We start from the raw sequence: 20714 nt of genomic DNA, 5'->3' as shown, positions 1-20714 counted from the left end.
CAGACTCTCTCCGGAGTTCCTCACCGCTGCTTTACTCAGCCTGCTTGCTCGTGTCTCCCGCTCCCTGCCTTGTCCTGGCCCATCCGCCATCTCCGTCACCCCCCCACCGCGGCTGCACACCAAGGTGAACCACACGGAGAGCGGGGTGTGTGTGTGGGGGGCGGGGGAGCAGGGAAACTCCTGAAACGGCCGGCAGAGGCCGGGGTGCCCAAATCAGGGCACATGGGGGATCCGACACATCCCTCGGGATCCTCCTCCTGCTGCTGCTGCTCTCTCCGCCCGGTGCGGGGGCGGCGGGCCGTAGCCGTGCCCTCGGGGCCCGCCGCCGTGTTTGTGTTTGCCGCGGGCAGTCTCATGGAAACGGCCCGGCGCTGCCTCCGCCCCCGCTGAGTGGGCAGCGACACGGACGTCCCCGATCCGTCCCGTCTCCTCCCGTCCCGTCCCGGCAGGTAGGAGGGCCCGGCAGAGCTGTCAGCGCCCGGCCGGGGAGCGCCGCCCGCCGCGGAGCGGGCGGACCGGGGGTGGTGGCGGTGGAGTGTGGGGGGGGTCACCGCACGGGTCTCACCGCTGCCCTCTCTTCCCTCTCCTCGCTGCCGGGCCCGTGTCCAGACCCTTCCAGAGCAGCCATGGAGACCCTGGTCCGCCCCGCGGCCGGCAAGCCTCCGAGCGGGTAAGGCACCGCCGCGACCCCCCGGTCCTCCCCCGTCCCGGTCCCCCCGGCGCGGCATGGCCGCCCTGCGAGCCGGCCGGCAGGTGCCCCGAGCGGCCGGCCTTCCGCGGCACGGGCAAGCCGGCGGGGCTGAGCAGAAAACGGCTCCAAAGTGCGTGTCAGGGCGCTGCAGGAGCTGTTTTGCGTTTAATTTCCTCGGTTTTTGTGTCCGGTGGGAAGTCCTGTAGCGTGTGCCGCAGAAATTAGAGCAGGGGGCAGCGGGTGAGGAGATGCCGGTGCTGGTGCTGTGGCAGTGAAGCTGCCTGTGTGCAGTGCCTCTGCCACTTGTGGAGGGTACGACAGCTTGCTGGGGTTTTGGTTTTTTTTGTTTTTGTAAATAAATGCTTAATTCCTGTTAGAAGACAGGTCTATTTGATTATGACCCTTTACTATGAACCTCTAAGCTAACCTTTTATGAAAACCAGTAAGCATAATGTGCCTCCCCTCTCTGCCTCCCCTCTCTGTTGTTAGAGTTGATGTAGTAGGGTGGCAGTTGCCTAAAATCCTGACAGAGGCTGGAGATACTAGTTTGTGTGTGTGCTTTGACAAATATCCAGCACTCCTCTAGATGTAGTGCGGATTGAAATTTTGTCCTGTTTGCCAGGTATCCAAAGTTTCATTAAAATGTTTGAAATTGGAATGAGAAAACATATTGTTAGTGCTTCTCAGAGGTTTACACTGAGGTCTGAGGGCACTTTTGAATAAAGCTCCTGATATGTACACAGCCAGCTTCATCTCCGTGTACATGAGCTTGTTCCACGGCCAGACTCTGGTATCACGCAGATGGCCAGAAGTTACAATAACTGCATTAACTTTAGTCAGGTTGCTCCCAACAGCTCAAGGAGCAGAATTTAGTCTTAAGATGTGCTTCGGATATTGCATAGCAGCATGCTGGTGGCAAAGCTGTGATGCATGCTGACAGGGACTGCCCGTCTGCTTTACCTGAATTCATGTACATGTGGAAATACTCCTGTCTTTTCTTGGGAACTGGAAAATCTCAGCCTGGATGTGCCTGTGCTGTTAGCCAGGGGTTTCACTGAGCACTTGGTAATTCCTTGAACTTTTAACAGCTGTACAGGACCAGTGGCTGTTTGGTCCCTAATTAGGTTTTACTCTTTCCATGAGGAAATCAGCTAGGACCAGAAAAATGTGACAAGGACAGCTTCATCTGTCTGTGCCGCTTCCCATATGAATCCAGGTATCACCTACATCTGTGGAACTTGTCCAGGAGCGTGATTTTAAGGTGACTATGGCAGAAACATTCCTGTTGAGGCAGAAGAAATGCTGTATAAATTCCCAGCTTGTTGACTGGGTTAGCTGGCAGTTACGAAAGCAAGAGGTTAAAATGACCCCAAGTTTACAATTTTTAACAAAATTTAGGCGGAGCTGTTTTGTCTTTATGTAAATCATTAACAGTAATGTTAAGAGTTTCCCTTGTTAAACGGTGAACTAATTTGATGTATAATTTGGTAAAGAGTCAAGCAGCTCTGCTGTATACCTTACACAGATAAATTGACTGCATGTATTTCATGGCACAGCTGCTTGAGAATTGCACATTTAAAAGAAGGATACTGTTCTTTGGTTTTCATGGACTTTTACTTGGTCTTCAATGGCAAAAGGAAAAAATGCAGTTTATGTTGTTGCTGAAGGGCTTTTCCCATTTCTCAGTTTCAAGAATAATTGTGGACTTCAGTATCAAGAATTTTATTGGTAGTAATTTCTCGGCACAAGTTTTATAAAGCTTGATCAAGTTTGTAATGCTCTAATTAATTAACATTTATTTTAGGTTATGAAGGGGAATTCAAGACAAGTACTAGCACCAGAAATAAGAATTACTTCTTCTGTAGTCACTCAATAGGTGTTGGAAGAGAGAAATGCACATGTTTAAAACCTACTGCCTTGGTGCCTGCATCTGCACTTATTTCGGTAGGGAGACCAGAGATAGGCCTCTCTGTCTGAGTCTCTTGAACAGCTGGCTGGTGGCTTTATTGACTGCAGTGTGGCCAAATTGACATACATTGGTCATAAGTGGTATAAAAGGCTTGAGCCTAAATGAGCACTTGTAGGATCAGTTTGTGCAAAGGGCAGAGCATCGTCTGCTGCGAGTGCAAACATCTTTATCTCCTGCTGAAGCCCACAGTTTGTAGGCGCTCCTCCGTCCCTCGAGTGGCCTCCCTTGTAGTCTTCAGCAAGGGTGGGAAAAGTCCCTACAAGAAACAAGATGCACGAGCTTTGAGTAGGACCTTAATTGTTTGTGCTTCAGCTTCCTTCCCTGTCTCACAGGGTCTTAGCACAAATACAGACGCATGCTAGCACACCTGCTTTGGAGTGATTTATCTGCTGGATTGAAGTGACCGGATAAGACAGATAAAGGCAGCGAAACGTTAGTGACGTTTCATTTCTCAGAAATGAAACCCACGGGTAAAAAGCATAGGTCACACACCTCAACTTGTTGAAACCTTTCCCTTTTATTCTATATCTACTCCATGTAGTTAAGCAGGTTACCTTGTGAAATTCCACACCCAGCTTTTAAACAAACAAAACCCAAAACCATTACACATGTTTAGCATATTATTTATAAACATTGTATTGGAAAAGCCTGGAGAGCACTGTTGTCCTCAGAATGTCTGTGTGAATGTCATCATAACATACCTTACACCACATGCCAGGTGTTAGAAGATTTAAGTTATACGGAGACAACGGTGTAATTAATCTTTAAATTGGAAAACTGGGCAATTTTCATATTTCACCTGCTTTGTATTTATGAGAGATTTGTGTGAAATGTGCAGAGTGCTGTACGGCAAAGGATGATAATGGCAATTAAAAATGTAGAGTATCAGAGTGGTACTTGGATCAAAAGTGGTACAGGATCACTTCTGCCTTGGCCAGATGAAAGACTGACACTTGTTTTTGGTGTTACCCTTTGTGTTGTGTCCTGGTTTGTACGTATGCTGCTGTTGCAGACTTCAGATGGCATTTATTATGGGCACATACGTTTTATGCACCAGTGTTAGCCCTGTTCTCCTCTCACATGTAGTTGGGATCCAAATTATTTCTTTTCATGTCAGCGGAGATACGTCACATAAAAAACAAAACAACAACAACAACAAAACCTCAGGTGTCAGTAACATAAGAATTACGCTTGCTATTGTGTAAAATGAAATAGGGTGGTTTTTACTGTATTTTGCACCTCTGTATGAACGTAACTATTGACCAGATATACTGCAAACACATGTATTTTCAGTCATGACTAATGTCTCAGGATTGCTGAAGATAAGCAAGCTAATTGTAACAATAAGCAAAAGGGAAAGATAAATGCAGTGCAATTAAGTCCTTATAGCTGTGTTCTTTCTGAATTCCAGTTTCCCATTTCTCCTATCCTTCCTCATTTTTTCCCTTTCTTTTATAAGTCTTTTAGTCTCATATCAGAGCAGAGGGATGAAATACATGGCTTCTTAAAGTCTCTGCCATTTCTGGGCTGCCTAGAATATTCAGGATTTGTTCTCACTCTCCCAGTCTCTTAATTGTCTCATTATTTTCTTTCCCATGGATATCCTCCATATTTTTTCATCTTGCTCTTTTATGCTGCTTCTGCCACTGAGGATGAAATTGAAACTCCTATTTCCTGTTATCTCCTTTCTCATTTGTTCCTCATGTTTTCTTCCTGTAATTCTAACTTCATTTTTTGTCAGCTTTTGCTCCTATAACCTTACATCTTGGTCAAATTGCTTGTCTCTATAAAAGCACATCCTTGCTCAGCAGGGGGTAGCACTACATTTTGATGGGACAGACTTTTACCTACTGCCCCATCTGGGCAAGCTGAGCCAAGTACAGTGGTTATCCAGGATCCTGCAGTAGATAAAGTCAGGGGGAGGGGGGGCTGATTACAAGTTAGAGCATTCTCATATGTGCAGTTTTAGCTGACGCTAGCCATTAAGGAAAAAACAACTTCCTAAATATTTATTTGGAAGTCAGTTTGGTAAATACATGGCTGCTTTGTGTGTAGTTAATCCTGTTGGTGAAGTGGTATATTGCTTTTTACAGAGTGATTCAGATCAGAGTACAACTGTGATTATGGCCAGAAAAAAAGATATTTTTTTTGCCTTTGAAGGAATGAAACTTTTCTTGAATAAACGTACATATTCTTAAACATCTATTGTGCTTTAAATACTTATTTAGACTCCTGTTGTCACAGACTTGAATTATTTTAGAAGCATTATGGAGGCTTCCTAACAGTATTCTTCAGGGTTAAGGAAATACGCCTGGGAGACTCCATTTTATACAGGCAAAAGTGTGACCACGTTTACATGGCTTGCTTAGAAAGCTGCCAGGAGGCCTGTGGCAGAGCTGGGGAAGCAACTCGCTTCTCCTGAATCACAATTCAGAGCCTGAACAAGTGTTCCCCTGTGCTCAGCTTTTAGCTACTCTCTCAGCATCAGCAAACACTTGATTTTCTGGCAACTAGTATGTTCTGTATACTGCAGCTTTTTGTGGTGCTCTGGCATTGTGATTTCCATGAAAACTGACAACTTTAACACTTTAATACTTCTTCTAAGAGATGGAGGGGTCTTTAGAAATTTATTCTTCCTTAGTAGGTTAGGCCAGCTCCTGCATTAGGAGTTGGGAATGGAAGAAGACTTAAAATCTGTTTCCAGCAAAATTTGTGACTTAAGGATCTTAAAAAGTAGCTGCATTTCCAGATAGTGGATATTACAGCACATACTAAATCGTCTTAACGTGTAGGGTGTTCCCAGAGCTGCTAGTTGCCCCATGAGCCAGGCTGCTTATCGTTAAATAAGTGATCCTGGGAATAGCGTATTGTTGTCATAGTTTCAGCATTACAATGCCAGCGATGAGCAAGGGACTTTGCTCGTGCCAAGGAGTGACTCACAGAGGTTGCGCGGTGGGGCAGTGCCGGGGTGGCTGGCACACGTGGTGCCTGATGCCCACTTTTAGCACCTTTGCGCAAGAAAGGCTGCCCTTTCAGGTTCGTCATGCCACCAGCTAATGAGCTGCACAGGACACCGGGCATTTGCGCAGAGCAGTGGTTGTAATTGGAGATGTGGCAAAAAAAGCAGATCCAAAATGGTCTTTCTCTCGATGTTCCTATGTTCTCACATTGGTTTCCAGATTGAGAGGGTCTTTTGGAAAAAAAAAAAAAAAACGAAAAAAAAAACCAACTCACTTCTGATCCTGTAAATGGCAACCTGGTATTTGAGTGTTCAGCTGCATTTTGTGTGTGCTTTGCTATGTATTGCACTGGAAGAGTTGGCAGTCGCCTGTAATGGTGTCAGTGATGGCACTTGAGTCACAAAGCTTTCCGTGATGCTTTAAAAATGATACAACACTGATAAACTTTCTTTTTTTCTTTTTTTTTTTTTTTTCCTTTTTGAGGCAGTGAGCAGCATGGAAGCAGGTAGGAAACAAGCGGATGAAGTAGGAGCTTGGTGTAGGCTGGGTGCGAGGTGCTCACCAGAGGTGGAGCAGACAGACTGCATTTTTGGGTGATATTCTGCATTCCCCAGTGTCTATTTTAATTAAAGGTGATTGAGCGGTAAGCAAGTTAGAAGGGTGGTCTGTGAGTTTCTCTGTGTTACTGTGGTATATATAAAGCGTCATGGCTTGGTAAGGTGTGATGGAGAGTCGCTCACCTCAGTAATCAACAGCCAGCTTGTTTGGGAACTTGCTTACAGAAAACCGGATACGTAGACCTGCTGTGTGTAGGACGGGTGGAGGATTAAGTCGGCATTAACTTTTGCTACACAAAATTACCAGGACCACCCAAAAGTCCACACATTTCTTTGAGCAAGAAGCCAAATAAATATAAGCAAGCGCTAGCAACGATGCCAAGGCTAGAAGAAAATAGTCTTTCTGAGCCATGCTGGTTTTGGGGTGCTAACAGTAAAACTTCCCATACCCTATAAAATAAACAGATAAAATGCAAAGTCTGGCGTGGAGCTTGCCAGATGCATCACTGGCATGGAGCTTGAGCAGGAAAATCAAATTTTATGTTATCAGTGTTCTAAATATAGACGTATTGCAAGGTTCAACAGCAAGTACCAATTGAGAAGTGCTTAATCAGATAAGTGTTCCTTCATGTTTTTAGTAAGAACAGCTAATGAGCAGAACCATTCTCTGTTTGCCATACCTGTTTTCCATTGCTATGTGTCGGGTTTTATTTATATAAATGCACGATGAGCCGATCAACTGTTACTGAAACTTTATTGTCAAGTTGAGCCAGCAGGGTGGAACTCCCTTATTTTTCTGTAATTGATGGTTAATGACATTTTCTTGAAGACCTCACAAATATGTAGAGATTTAATATGGGTAACACTGATGGTCAGTGGCGTGCTTCCTGAATTTTCAAGCATGGTTTTAGTAAACATGCGCTACCATCTATAGTAAGATGTTATGAAACCTTTTTATATTACAGCTTTTTCGTTATCTTTGCAGTAGGTACATCTGGTTGTCTGTTAGCAACTTTCCTTGAAGATGATGGCTTAGTTACAGTAGGGACCAACAAAATTCCTAAATATGAGCACTCCGCTGATGATCAGTTGTCCCCATCTCCTAGGTCTGTTGTTTCTGGTAGCCTGCCAGCCCTCTTCCCTCTGAAAAGGCAGCTGGTAGTTTTGGGGTGAGGCTGCTGGGTTTCTCCTCCGTACTTGTTGGTGTTAAGAGGTGGGGTAATGCTGACACCAGGAGGAGCTTGTCCTCCAGGCTGTGCCAATGTCTTCAGGCTGCTGTCTTTGGGAGACCCACCAAACGCGGGAACAGCTCTGTCAAAGCTGACAAACGAGGATAGCTGCAAAGAGCTCAGTTTTATGTTGTCTGTGTGACTTTTGCTTGAAAAGCACATTTCTTTCTGCCCGCCCTACACATACCACAGCGGGAATGTCCCTGTGCTCACTCCTGAGGTCTGTTGGGAGCTGTGGAGGTGTATATAAAGAGAAAACAGCAAATTCTGTTCAGCACCCTTTAAAGTACTAATCTTTATTTCATTTTCTGTGTAGGTTCTGTAGAATTTTTTGAGTTATATTAAACATTTTTTTCCTGCTTTGTTAGGTTCCAAAATGAAGCATAAAACTCCAGGTTATTTTGCAATATAACAATTATTTCATTTTTGTGCTTACTTCTGCACTTAGGTGGCTTTTCTTTCTATTTTTTTTTTCTTTTTTCTTTTGTTTGAGGTGAATATCTTGCATATACAGCAAAAATACCTCCTAGATAAATACACCAAGGATAGCATGTCTGCTCATACTGCACACAGGACGAATATTTTCCATTCTGGTTTTCTCTCTGAGTTCCGTGAAGGGAGTCTCCAAAATCAATACACAGTTACAGCCAAATTCGAAGGGAAAATTGTCTTCTCTTCTCTCCTGTGCTGTTCTTTTATCTCCTCTTCTCCTGCTGCAGTGCTGCATTTCTGAAGGGCACAGCAATGGTTCTGGATGGTGGTGAGGGAACACCTTGGTCTAACTCCAGATTCCACCTTTTTTTTTTTTTTTTAATTTTTTCTTTTTTTGAGTAGCTTCTCTTTGTACCAAGCCTACACTTTCAAGGATACCGAAGAAGTGACTCCTGGTTTTCCTGGAGGTACATCTCATGTTTCAGGATCAGCACGGTTTTTCTGCTCTGCGCTGGTCACGCTGCTTGCAGTCGCTCTGACAAACACACCGGGCTGTGCTGAGGAGCCTCGGTGATTTTGGGCTTTCTCCTTGGGAAGGATACCAAGCGTTGCCTCCTGGCGGGATTAAAATCTTGGTACAGTGACACCTTCTGATCTTCCCAAGTCTGTTTCTACAAACTCATTACATACGATTACAGCTAGGTCAGATCATGTTGCTAAACTGCTGGTGTTGTAATTAAGGAAATTACTTATTTTGCTTGCTTTTAATTACCTCTGTTTCCTTGCCTGTGCCGAGGTGGAGAGTCACTTGGTCGCCTACCAGCAACGTGGAGCAGCACAGCACGTTTAAGTTAGTCTGTGCTACCAGGTGTGCATAATCTCCTGCTTTTTGAGGCACACAGACTTCTTGCTGTCGTTTCAGTGCTCCTTAAGCGGTGAAACGCTTTGGTTCCCTGGGTAGCTCCTTGCCTAGAGGGAGACAAACCAGGACCAGTTCCGTCCCTGTGTTTTCAGAGGGAGCCCGGCCTGCAGCCCGGGGAGGTGCCTGTCTTCCCAAATCGGACTGTGCGTCCCTGGGGAAGAAACCAGGGTTTGCATCAACATCACACAAGAATTTAACACAGCCTTACATTGAAGCTTTTATTTTAAGACTAGAATATATCTTTACTTCTGCACTTAAATTAGTAAGTTACATCCTGTCTTCATGTCAAGTCTGTTACTCCTGAACGGGTATTAATGCAACGTTACTTTCTCCTCACCACACCTGGCTTTTCTGTTGTGAGACAAACACCACTGCATCCACATGTGATGGATAAAGGGTCCAGCATCAAACACAAAGTGTAGAAGAAAGGAAAAAGACAATTACCCTTTTACGTGGGTAATTACAGAAGAGTAATTTAAGTTAAATTAAGAGATTTGTGGATTTTACAAATTGCTGTGTACTTAGGAGGATAAAAACTTACGCTGCACTTCTAAATGAAAAGTTGAGTTGATTTATTTTCTCTCTTCAATTTAAGTTTTGCAGACAGTCTTATGCAGATGGTACAATCTATCTAGAAAGAGACAGTCCTGGAACTATACATCGGTGATTAAACAGTTTCATGATGAAAGTGAAGTTACTTTTCTTATTAACTTTTTAGCAGTTAATAAAGTTAACTAATTTCTTCAAGCTCTTGCTGGGATTTGTGAGAAACAAGAGAATACCATCTTGAAAATGCAGTTAGTTATTCTGCAGCTAGTTTTACCCAGTGTTCAATCTCACAGGTATCAGAAAAAATAACTCTTATAAGGAAAATGTATTATAGCTTTGGTTAAGAATTCTTCTTTCTGAAGAAGACCAATTGTGAATTCTAGAAATAGTGATATATCAGCGGATGAAATGAAAGCTGTTATTTTTATTTTATTTTGCTTTTAGTAGTTCTGTTTTGCAGTTAATAAACAGCATCTCAGTGGTTTAGCACTCGATGCAAGGATCAAGAAGCAGGGTCTGCCCCCCATCCCTCTGCTATAGTATTTCTTTCAACTTTTTTCCTTATATAAGACAAACCAGGGGCTTGTTTTTTCTTTTTCTTTTTTTTCTTTTTTTAATTTATTTTTTGTTTTTGTTCTTTTAAAGACTGCCAGTATAATATTGTACAAAACGAGCAGAAGGGGCTGGGCAGATTCTGTCTGTTCCTGTGGTTTCTTGGGCTGTGTTGGGACAGAGACAGTGAGTCTGCTTGCACTTGCCAGGAAGCCCTGCGCAGCAGCAGTACGGGTTAATTGGAATTAATTAATTAATGCAGTATTGGAAATGGGGCTTTGGTCAGATGCTCTGGAGCGGCTTGAGTTGGTAGGACAGGCTGAGCTTGGAGGGGAGTGGGCGCATCCATGCTCCCGTTGTCTCAGAGCTCAGCTTTGGTGTGAAGGGCCCATGTGAAGGACACATTCAGTTTTGCTCTGCTTCACTTGGCAGGCTCACTAGTGCCCATTTTGGGGATGAAATCACGGCAGCTGCTGCTGGGCCAAAGGTGCAGGAGAGGGACCACCATGAGGTCACTTGGTTGCACTGGGGGCTGGCTGCGGGTGCTCACTGCCCTCGTCTCTTTACCGGGGATCTGGTTGGTATTTTCTGCTGAACTAGCAGAATTTAGGTACCTCATTACAAAAGGCCACGTGTGTGTAGATAGGTGAGTTCGGTGCCTATATTCCCCTATATTCTCCACCAGTGGATGCTCTTCTTTATTTACATGGTAATAAGCTTCGCAGCACCGTGCTTCCAGTAGTATTTTACAGCTAAGGACTTCTCTCACACTAAGGACAGGTTGCTTGTCCTTGCTGAGGATAAAGAGGTCAGTTTTTCCTGTTCTCACTGTTGTTCTCACAGGACCAGGCAGTGCTCATATTTTTTTTTTTTTTTTTTTAAAGCCCACAACTTGTCATGACATTGCGCCAGCTGTGTTTAAGACTGCTGCTCATCTATATCATTGTTTACTGTTTATTGTTGTGTATGCTCAAATTAGCCATAGTTATTTTGGAATGAAATCTCTTTGCATTCAAGTGGTTAAATACGATACTTTCTCCTATTAAAAATGAGATCTGGGTCTACTGGAAAGTATTTTACAAATATAAAACTGCCTGAAGTATAAAACCTGTTTATACAGATACCTCGGGTTTCTTGCCATGAAAAGCACCGTAAATTCCCCATGCTGCTTCATTTTCATAAGCAGTTACTTGGAAAGAAACATTGCTTGCAGTGCATTGCCAATTATTTATATTACTAATTTGCTACCTGAGAACAATTTCTGATTTTTTTTTTTAATTCAGTGTAGTATTGAACCGATAGGAAAACTGCAAGTCTTAAAGTACCTCTATTTTCCAGGTTAGCTTAATTTGCCTGGAAATAATTTGATAGCACTGAATTTTTTGTGTGTGCGCAAATTAACTTTGCTTTAAAAGCGACGCATATATGAACAGTTTTCAGTCAAGCTTTTAAAATGTAAATTCCCACCTACCTTTTGGATTGTAGGATAAACAACTCCGTGCAGCATATAAAATATGTGGAGCTGCGTTCATGTAAACAGTCTCTGCGCGCAGGGCTTAGGTGCCGCATGTGAATAATACCCTGCAGCGTGCGATGACGGGGGCAGAGCCATGGTTCGGCAGCCCGTATGTGCCAGCCTCTGCTGCAGACAAACCCTGCAAAGTGAATGACCCAAATACTTCAAAAGGGGCAAGACACTCTGTAGCTGCTCTTTTGGAGGCTATCTGTGGTATTTCAGCCTTCTGATTAATCTCGGAGCAATGATCTAGCTTGTGCTTGTGCTGTTTCTTTATCCGAGCAGATGGGAACGAACATGTCGCTAGCATGGGGGCTGAATTTCTCTCCTCAGCTTGGCCAGGAAGGGGTAGGCAGAGTTACTTGGAAAAACATAACGTGCAAGCTCAGATTGCAAACAAACCCCTCGTGCTCTGTTTAGCACCTGGCTGTACGTGTGCAGCAGTATTCAGATATCTATAAATCTTTCATAAACATTATTTATATTAAGACAAAACCCCAAATCAGCAACAGGGTTTTTCCTGCATCAAATTGCCTTCGCCAAGCATTATTTAAGGTTAAAACATTAAAATTATCTAGTGAGACTTTTCCTAGTATTCTGTGCTGCTTCTTACGTTTACCAAGGGTATCACCACCCTGTAGTAGAAAGAAAACCAGTAAAGTGTAATGGTAATCAGCCGTACAGCTAAGGGAGTAAAAATAGCATTATCTTACTTTCCAGCAGCCAGGTAAAATGTTTGTATAAAACTCAGGGTTCTGAGTGAATTGGAGACTTCATGTTCCTTTTGTGCCTTCCAAAGTGTCTGTGATTTGTACCAGACAGAAAATGCCTCAATTCTTCCTAATTAAATTAAACGGGCATAGAGAGATCCACAGGGGACCTGTTTTGGAAGCAGATGATTTTTCTCTCATGGACTGCTTTGCTTGGTGCTGGTGAGTAGTATACGGGTAGCTGCTTTGGAGAGGTGCGAGGAAGGATGAGGATATGTAGGTGCTTCATACACAGCTCTAATCACTGCATGAAAGTGGTCTCCAGCTTCAGTGCTAAGGGGTAGAATAAATGAGTGCATGGCATTGAGCCGGTTTACTGCTCATAGAAGTGTGTTCTTTGATCCTAATGGTTTGGTAGGCTCTCTGGACATTTAAAAGCAAACGTGTAACTATTTTAGGATTCTTTGAAAGTTGTGCTTATCTCTTGAGTTAATTGTGTTTGCATTTCACACGGAGTTGCAGAGGGAAGATTAAACTTTGGGTAATGTGTGTTGCGTAATATTGAAAATAAATGTTACAGTGCAGGACCTTACTTCTGGAGCCGCCATTTCCCAGTATCGTACAGCTGTGCCAGTCCTTCCAGAATTGGTCTGGGGTCAATTTACATCTGGCAAGTGTCGAGTCCTAGAGGGATTTCTGAAGATGATAATCTGACAGACCGTGCACGCTATAGATTGTAAAATTTGCTGTACCTGGGGAACTGTAAGTGTTCCTTGGTGAAGTTCATGTTACTTGCACATACAGGAGTCTACAAGTCTTGTAGATTTCTGCATGGTCAAGCAGTGGCGGCATTCTGGTGTTCGTGGTTTTATTCAGGTCGTCTGAAAGTACGTCCCTGGCGGCTCGGAATAAATGAAGAAGAAACTTGAAACAAACATTTGAGGAAGAAAAAAAAAAAAGTAACTGTCTCTTGATAGTGAAGTTTATTCTTTCCAGCCTTTTTTAAACTCTTGCGAGTTTCTAATTTTGTGGCATGAAAGGAGAGCTTCGTCCTTGAATTTGCACCCAGGGCTGAGTTATTGCTGCTTGAGGGCCAGGATTTCAAAGAGCTGGAAGGAGCCCCCACTATCCCTACTTGTCTTCTAGCTGGCCGCTGGCTGCTGCATTGGTGGCGCAAATGGTGCCCTCACTTTTGCTGTGGGATCAGGGAATCCTGAACCTGGCAGATCCTGTGAGGACACTACTGGGCACGTGGTGAGGTGGGAAAGGTCTAGAAGTGCACCCCTGTGTGAATCACATTCCTTAAGCCACTTCTTGTCCTTTTTCCTGACATCTTTCAGTTCTCTGTGCAGATCTTATCTAACCAGGAGTTCATGTGCTGCAGGAAAAGACGGGGAAAAATGTTCTCACATAATCTGCTTCCAGCTCTTTTCAAGCTTAAACAACCCGGGTGTATTCTGCTATGCGCCTTTGCAGTTACATAAAATTGATAACAAGCCATATCACCTCTGGTTACAGATCTAAGTATTGGCATCAGCTCATTTATTATGTCTGAGTATGCCTCAGTGTTTAAATCAGCCTGTAATTAATAACGTTCTGTCACTACTATAGTTTGCGTAAATAAATGTATTCTAATGGAATAGTATTTCAATGAGAGAACTGAGTAGATGGCAATGCACTTTTTTTTATAGTGATTTTTTTTCCTTTTAAAATAGCATTTACTACTTCATTGTGTGTGTTTTTTTGTTTTTTGTTTTTTTTTTTGTCACAAAGTGGCTCAATTTGTATGTAGATATTCAGTAAATAGTTAAGGTGGTTTAGTACTTCAGTACATTCGTTTTTTTTCACCCCATCTCAAAACTCAGCAAGTGAATGCTGTGTGACTTCATAAGAGCATTATTCAAGCCATGAAGTTCAGTTCTAGTCAGAAATAGAGATGCCTTATATACAAAAGGCAGGGACCTTTTCACCTGCAAAACTGACTTAGTCTGAAGTGGAAGCTCAGAGCTTTTCTGGTGGCAGTTTCACTCTCCAATGTTAAAGCAATGTTTTAATATCTGAGTCCAGTTCTAACAAAAATGTACTTGTGGTAACAGGAGAGTTTTCACAGCAAATATACATGGCATATCTTGCGTGTTTTAGTTTCATAGTGAAGAAATTCTACTTCAGGTAAACTGCAGAAAGTTGCCTTTTAGATAAAGGGGAGGGAGAAAGAAATGTTTTTTCCCTAGACTAAGTTGCAATATACAAAGTTTTTTTCCTCCTTCATGTCCTTCTGAAATGACCAAATCAAGAAGATTTATTTTCTTGGAGAGTCTGCTTTTTATTACTTTTGACTGAGTTTTATTTACCTACTTAATGCGAAGTGTGCCGCCACCTTATCGCATGAAGTGGCTGGCTGTTTCTAAATATACCACCGTGTTTTTGAGGCGAAGCCGTGCGTGAGTACTACCCATTCAGAGCAGGGTGGCGGGGTGGGGAGGCACCCGCCGGTAACCCGAGAACCTGAGCAGATGCTAAATTAGCAGCTGGATCATTAGTAACACGTCCGCAAATGTCTGCTGGGAAATGATCTTCCCGGGACGCATGAGGCGTGGGTGTGTGGGCTAGCGAGGAGCTGCGCAGTGCTCGGCACTCAAAGGAGAGCCGCGGGGCCGGGGGGGCTTCTTGTCCTCCTAGCCTTGGAAGGACAGCCTGACTGCTGTGCAGGCTTTTTTATTGGGGCATGAAGTCGTGAAATTTTCAAATGTCTGCAAATGCAAGAAGGTTGCTGGCAGCATTTTAGTTAAAAATTAAGGGAAGAAAAATACTGACGTGTGGAAAAGCAAGTAACATTAAAATGGTGCCGTTAGTAATCCCACAATTATATTGTTTTCATCACAAACATTAATAGATGTAAACCACTGAGTGGCAGTAGATCAGATCGTGACTGGATGGGACCCTAAATCGTGACTGAACACTGACTAATAAATCAGTGATGTGTGCTAGGCGGCAGCCAAGTGAGAGAATCAGAAACAAGACAGGATTGGGAGGAAAAAATTAATCGAGAGAGCTGTCAAAGAAGTGCTATTTATTTGGGAGATGAAACTACTTGCTCTACGTCTTTTTGCTGAAGCCCGTCTGAGTTTTCTGTGTCCCTCGCCACAGCCTGCTCCTTCGCGCCCCAACCCTGTCATACCTTTGCCCACTGCAATACTGTGGATGCAGACATGGTGAGGAGTATCTGCCTAGCTTTATGTGGAAAAACAACATATTTTGTTGTCCTGTAAGCCAATGGTTATGTATAAATGTGCGTCTGTAAGTCCCAATTTCCACATGTTAAAGAGTCTTTTTTTTTGTTTTTAAGCTTACCAATTTGGTGAAAGTGATTCAATTTTCTAGCGTACAAGCCTTTCAGGTACAAAACTGATACAGGTAGAAAAATAGTATTGCCCTAGTTTATGCTGAAAGCTTTTGTGACTCCTTTTAGTCAGTCGTGGAGGGAAGCGACCCGCTGAGCATGACTGTGCCGGCGACAGCCGTGGCATCGGCGGGGTCGCACTCGACCGAGTGAGCTCGTCTTGTTCTGAGGCACTGACTGGGATTTTTCGAATAACAACACCAAGTGAAGACTGCTCCCCCGCCTCCAAAGTCATGTCTGGACACACACGTAATACTGATTTAACATATGAAGGTGCTCTGTCCTGGTTAGATCTCCTCTGCTATTTCCACGCCAGTGCCAGGAGCTGACTGAAGGTGAGGAGAAAGGTCAGGCTCTGGGGCCGGCTGGGAGGTTTTGGGTGAAGGTCTCAGGAAAGGCTCCACACGTCGTGAAGGTGATGCTGACGGCAGCCCCCTGGCGAGACGTAAGCCCCTCAGCTATTTCAGAGGGCTGGGGCTCTGGTTCAAGACATTCCTGTTCTGGAGGGGATGAAGAAGAAACTTTCAAACAACCTTCTTCATCTCATGTGGTAGAGTAATGTATGTATGCAGACCATAGACTATTACTTGATTGCAAGTATATACATAGGGATGGTTTTATTACAGAGAAAAAAAATATTACTCCCTGGTGGCTTTTTTACAGGGAAATTAAGGATTCTTTAATTGCCTTTTGGAAGGTAATTGCTTTTCCATCTTTGTACACATGCCTGCAATTTAGCCTTAATGGAAAAGAAGAGTAGCTTGGTGTAAATCCTCAAGACAATGCTCCCTATTCTGATGGGGATTCAGAATGTTCCGCTGCAGAGCGGCCGTGCTGCATGAATGCACTGCCTGTTGGGAAGCAGGTGGGGTGGCAAAGAGAGGTAGTTGGGCACTTCATTGTGATCTCCAAGCCAAGAGCAGCACAAGCGGCTTTATTTTAATGTAATGGAATATTTTTTAAAGGATTGAGTATCTCCCTTATACAGGGGTTTAGCATGAGCCTTTGTCACTAACAAAGATGATTCCTCAGGGTTACTTACACTAGTGCTTGGGAGCAGTCGAGCTGTTTCCATGTACAGTTGTACAGATTAGCTAGTTCAGTCTGGATATTTTCTTGTTTCAGTGTTTTTCTAAATGACAGTTCCATGCATTTTTTTTATATGTGCCTCAGTGCTTTAAGCCAAGACAAAAATCTGCCTTTGCATTGCTATCTATAAAGTCCTGTAGTTACTCAAATACAGAATCAATGCAGTAGTAAGTGTCTGCTGTTTTCTGATGTGTTTTGAAGGTTCTGGGTGGTGTCTGTTTTGTCATTTCCAGTGTTTAGCATCAGGTCTAAATATGAGAATGGGCTGCTTTGTCTTTGCATATGAGATGATGTATATGTTACAGAATTTCATGTCATTCTGCTCCCTTTCCTGAGAGCAGCATATCTCCAATGTACCTTAAGGATTCTTGAACAAAAATTGTTCTCCTCGCAAGCAGAACTATATATTCAGGACCAGAGAATATGTATTTGGCCAAATTAATTTAATCTCATTTGCACCACTTTGCAAGCAGTGGGGTGGTGATACCATGTGTGATCCGTAAAGCTCAGGCTCACCCCTGTGTAATTTGGTGGTAGAGTGCTATCCATTGCGTACATAGGGAAAAAAACAGCCATAAACTTCACTCTGCTCATTTATATCAGTGTAAATCAGGAGTATTTCAATGGAAATCGGTGATTTGTGAGAGTGTAGCCACTGATTTATAAATGATAGGAATCTTAAACCTGTCTGGGCTGTACAGCATTTTAATATAAATTACAGGGTTATTTTAAAAACCGCTATGAATACATAGAAAATGTTTATAATTTATCATAATTAAACAACTCTTTGGGGGTTGTGGGAGCTAATCTGGAAGGTCTGGCTCTTCAGCCTGAGGCTCTGGTCTTCAGCCCTTGGCTCTGCCTGTGTGAGCCAGCGAGATCGGCTGAGGAGTTTGCAGACCAGACCGTGTGAGACCACGCAGGCTTAAGTCTCAACAGCACTTGGGATTAAACTGTTTACCCAGGTGTATGCTTCCATATTCTGTCAAATTCTGTCTCTCTTGAAGCTGCGGTTGAAGCAGACTCCTCCTTGGAAGTGGCAGGTTGATGTACAGTCGCTCTGAGGAGCTTTTATGTCAAGATCTGGCTGCTGCGTCAGAGCGGCGTCCTGTGTGAGTGGCCTGCTGCTTCCTTCAGCCTTGCTCTGGATCCCAAGCTGCTGCAGGAGCTGGAATGCCTCAGGTGCAAGTTAGAGCAGCCCCTTGGAAAGCTTTAGTTGTACACCTGAACGTGGTATACACCACCAAACCTTTTGTGTTGGGTTTGCGGCAGGAGGTGTTTTCCCTCAGTGTATGGCTGCTCTGCAAATCAGGAGTTGCTAGAGAAGGGCCAGGCTCAGAAATGGAGCCAGTTCACGTCTCTAGGACAAGTAAATTTTCAAACATAGGCACAACAACAAATGCCCTAACAGTGCAAACCCTGCTCCTGCACAAAAAACCCGTTTCAGAGCTACCCTGCATCACACTGCTCGAGTGAGGTGCCATTTCATTATGCAGCTCTGGGGCTTCAAGGCCAAGTTGCCATACAATAACACCACACAAAATTCATCCTGGTCCACCACTCCCTTCAGAAGGGGGAAACAGTCTGTCACATTGCCTGTCTTTTGGTTTATTTATTCCTTTCGGTATATTGTACTTAGACCCTTGTCGTGCAGTAGGCATCTGTAACAGATGTGCAAAGGCGTTTTTTTAGTTTGTTTTTGTTGGTGTTGTTTTTTCTTTTAGTAATTGCAGTGGATTTTTCCAGCTGATCCAGCTGTTAGAAAATACATTTTGAGTCCTCGTGGCTTTTGAATCCATGTGAATGGAGGTGTTGCAGACTGAGGTGCAGCCCCAGAGCAAGCCATCTGGGAAGGTTTAAGCCAGCTCCAAGTTAATTGAATTGTGCAAGTTGTGTTCTGGTTTGCTTGGGGTGGGACAGGGAGCAAGAGGGTGAGGAGGAGAAGTATTCAGAAGTGCTCATTAAAAGCTGCTGCAAGCCTCTGACTGACATGGGAGCAGGCATTCCTCACCTAAAGGTGGTGTGTCCATTGCGCTGCATGCAGGTCCGGTGTGATGCAGGGTCCCCGACCTGCCCTGCCACATTTCGTACGCTTTCACCTCTGCCTTGTCCGTCGTGTTTCTCCAGCTGGCTGCACCTCTCAAGCCTCCATCCGCACTTTTTGCTGAGCTCAATTACTGGCACGTCCCACCTTTCCACAGCCACTGCTTCAACTCCATTGCTTTAGAGCAAAAAAGTCTTCGTGCTAACCCAAAACCACTCGGCCAGGCTACGTGCCCTTCTGTACTCTGCAGTCAGGTGGAAATAGTCTGCTGCTGTGTGCAGGGTTATTCTTGGCCAAAGTATTTCTAAGATAACACAGGTGTTGCCGCATTTAAACTGCCTTTGGAGAGGAAGGCGTGAGCAGGCAGGAGCAGGGCATAAGCAAAGCATCCCATGCATTTTTGCCACACTGAGATGCCATGAAACCAGCCCAGATGAAAAGCCAGCTTGCAGAGAGATTGCTTCACAGTGTATAAATTGAGGCTTGGCTCCAACAGAGATTTTTTTTTCCTTTTTTTTTCTTTTTTTGTATGTATGTGTGTGTGTGTTTGTGTGTCATTTCCCTTTCATGCCCTTGCTGATTGCAGACAGAGGAGCTGTTGTTGTTCAGCAGCCAAAGATTCATTGATGATCGGCTGCGAATATAAATCCAACATCAAGAAAAACAAAGCGGGGCTCCAGTCCTGCAAAGGAAATGGTTTCCCTTTCATTTCCCTAGGAGGATGAATGAAGGACATGTGATAGTTCAGCAGCTGAAATTAAGCTGCTGCTTGAAGTGATTTCAGGCAAAATTCTCCCCAGGTAGATCACGTGGTTTAATGTAGCTACCTGAAAATAAAAACAACATTATACAGAAAGTGGCATAAATGTACTATCTCATTTTCTTGAGTTATTTTAGGAAAAAAAAAAAAAAAAGTAATGTAACTGTATGGGTATCCATTATATTTGAAGAAACATGTACAGTGATATGCCCAAGAGAAGGAAATCTGTCCAAGTTTTTCACCCCCAGTTCAGTTATGATTTTCAGCTTTCAGATTTGTACCATTTATTATACGAGTCCCCCCTAGAGGCAGGTAGATACAGATGTTAACTCGTAGATTGGTGCTAAAATACAGTAGTGAAAGCAAGAAGGGAGGTATTGAACAGGGTGCTGCTGCTTATAATAAATAACTTGTGTGCTTTGTAAACCTTAGCTCTTCAAATAAATGGGATATGGATTTGACTGGAAGAGGTAGTTGAAAGCAGAGACTTTGCAAAGGGTGTAATATACTAGTCTTGATCTGAGCAGGGGTAAAACCACGTGGATAGTTAGCACAGGGCACCACCCGGTATTGTAAAACAGAGGGGATATTTTTTGTCCAGTGCCTCTTGGTGATACTGGTGTGACAACTTTGTAATTTTATTTTCTGATGTTGAATCTTCTTATGGGACACGGTAAACAAATACTGCATCATTAACTTTTTTAAGCATTTATTTTTTTCAGTTTGAAAAAGTAAAGTATACCTGCATAGTGTCATGTGGCAGCTATTCATAAAGGTATAATACTGAGTTCTATGTCATTGTGTCATTTCTTAATGTTAAATTTTGGTCATAAAATTAGGAAGAGGTACAGATTATCTTGGAGATTGTGACAGCTAGAGACTATACACTTTATATAGAGACACAAACTTCAGGAGCACTTCTAAATTGGGTTGTATACTGCATTTATCAGACTGGTAAGAGGAGGGAATGTGGAGCTCACTTTGATAAGTTAATCAGACTCAGTTTTTGTCAAGGTTGTTCTGACTATAGCAGAACATCAGTGGTTTTTCTACAATAAAGTTATGATACAAAATATAGTAAAAACATCCTTCAGTGGGATTCCTTTCTGGCTCTTGATGATAGCTTACCCTTTACCTCGTTGTCATCTGGGAGTCCTTGTTTAAGCATGTGTTGCTGTTGAGGACTTACATGTTCTTCACCTGCTGTGTGCTTTCTTAGTGAAGAACTCGCAGTACCACAGCAAAGGGATCTCTGGCTGTTGCTATTAAAAGCCACTTCTTGCATTTTTGAACTAATTGTGCAACAAGCCACCAGGGATCTGCAGTGTTCAAGC

At 43.5% G+C, this 20714-nt stretch overlaps 1 protein-coding gene across 2 annotated transcripts in view; it reads left to right on the top strand.

Moving 5' to 3' along the window:
- Nucleotides 1-359: 359 nt before the first annotated feature.
- The window catches only part of COBL (cordon-bleu WH2 repeat protein), a 153714-nt gene continuing 133359 nt past the window's right edge, over nucleotides 360-20714 (top strand). For both annotated transcript variants that reach the window (XM_050709160.1, XM_035552803.1), the window contains exons 1-2: nucleotides 360-449; nucleotides 610-670. In XM_050709160.1, the coding sequence (XP_050565117.1) occupies nucleotides 627-670 (44 nt within the window). In that variant the 5' untranslated portion in view covers nucleotides 360-449; nucleotides 610-626. The remainder of the gene's footprint in view (nucleotides 450-609; nucleotides 671-20714) is intronic.

Source organism: Cygnus atratus, chromosome 2 (assembly GCF_013377495.2).
Source record: "Cygnus atratus isolate AKBS03 ecotype Queensland, Australia chromosome 2, CAtr_DNAZoo_HiC_assembly, whole genome shotgun sequence".
NCBI classification, from domain to species: domain Eukaryota; kingdom Metazoa; phylum Chordata; class Aves; order Anseriformes; family Anatidae; genus Cygnus; species Cygnus atratus.
The sequence above is the reverse complement of the archived record's forward strand: the minus strand, read 5'-3'. Positions and strand labels throughout refer to the sequence as shown.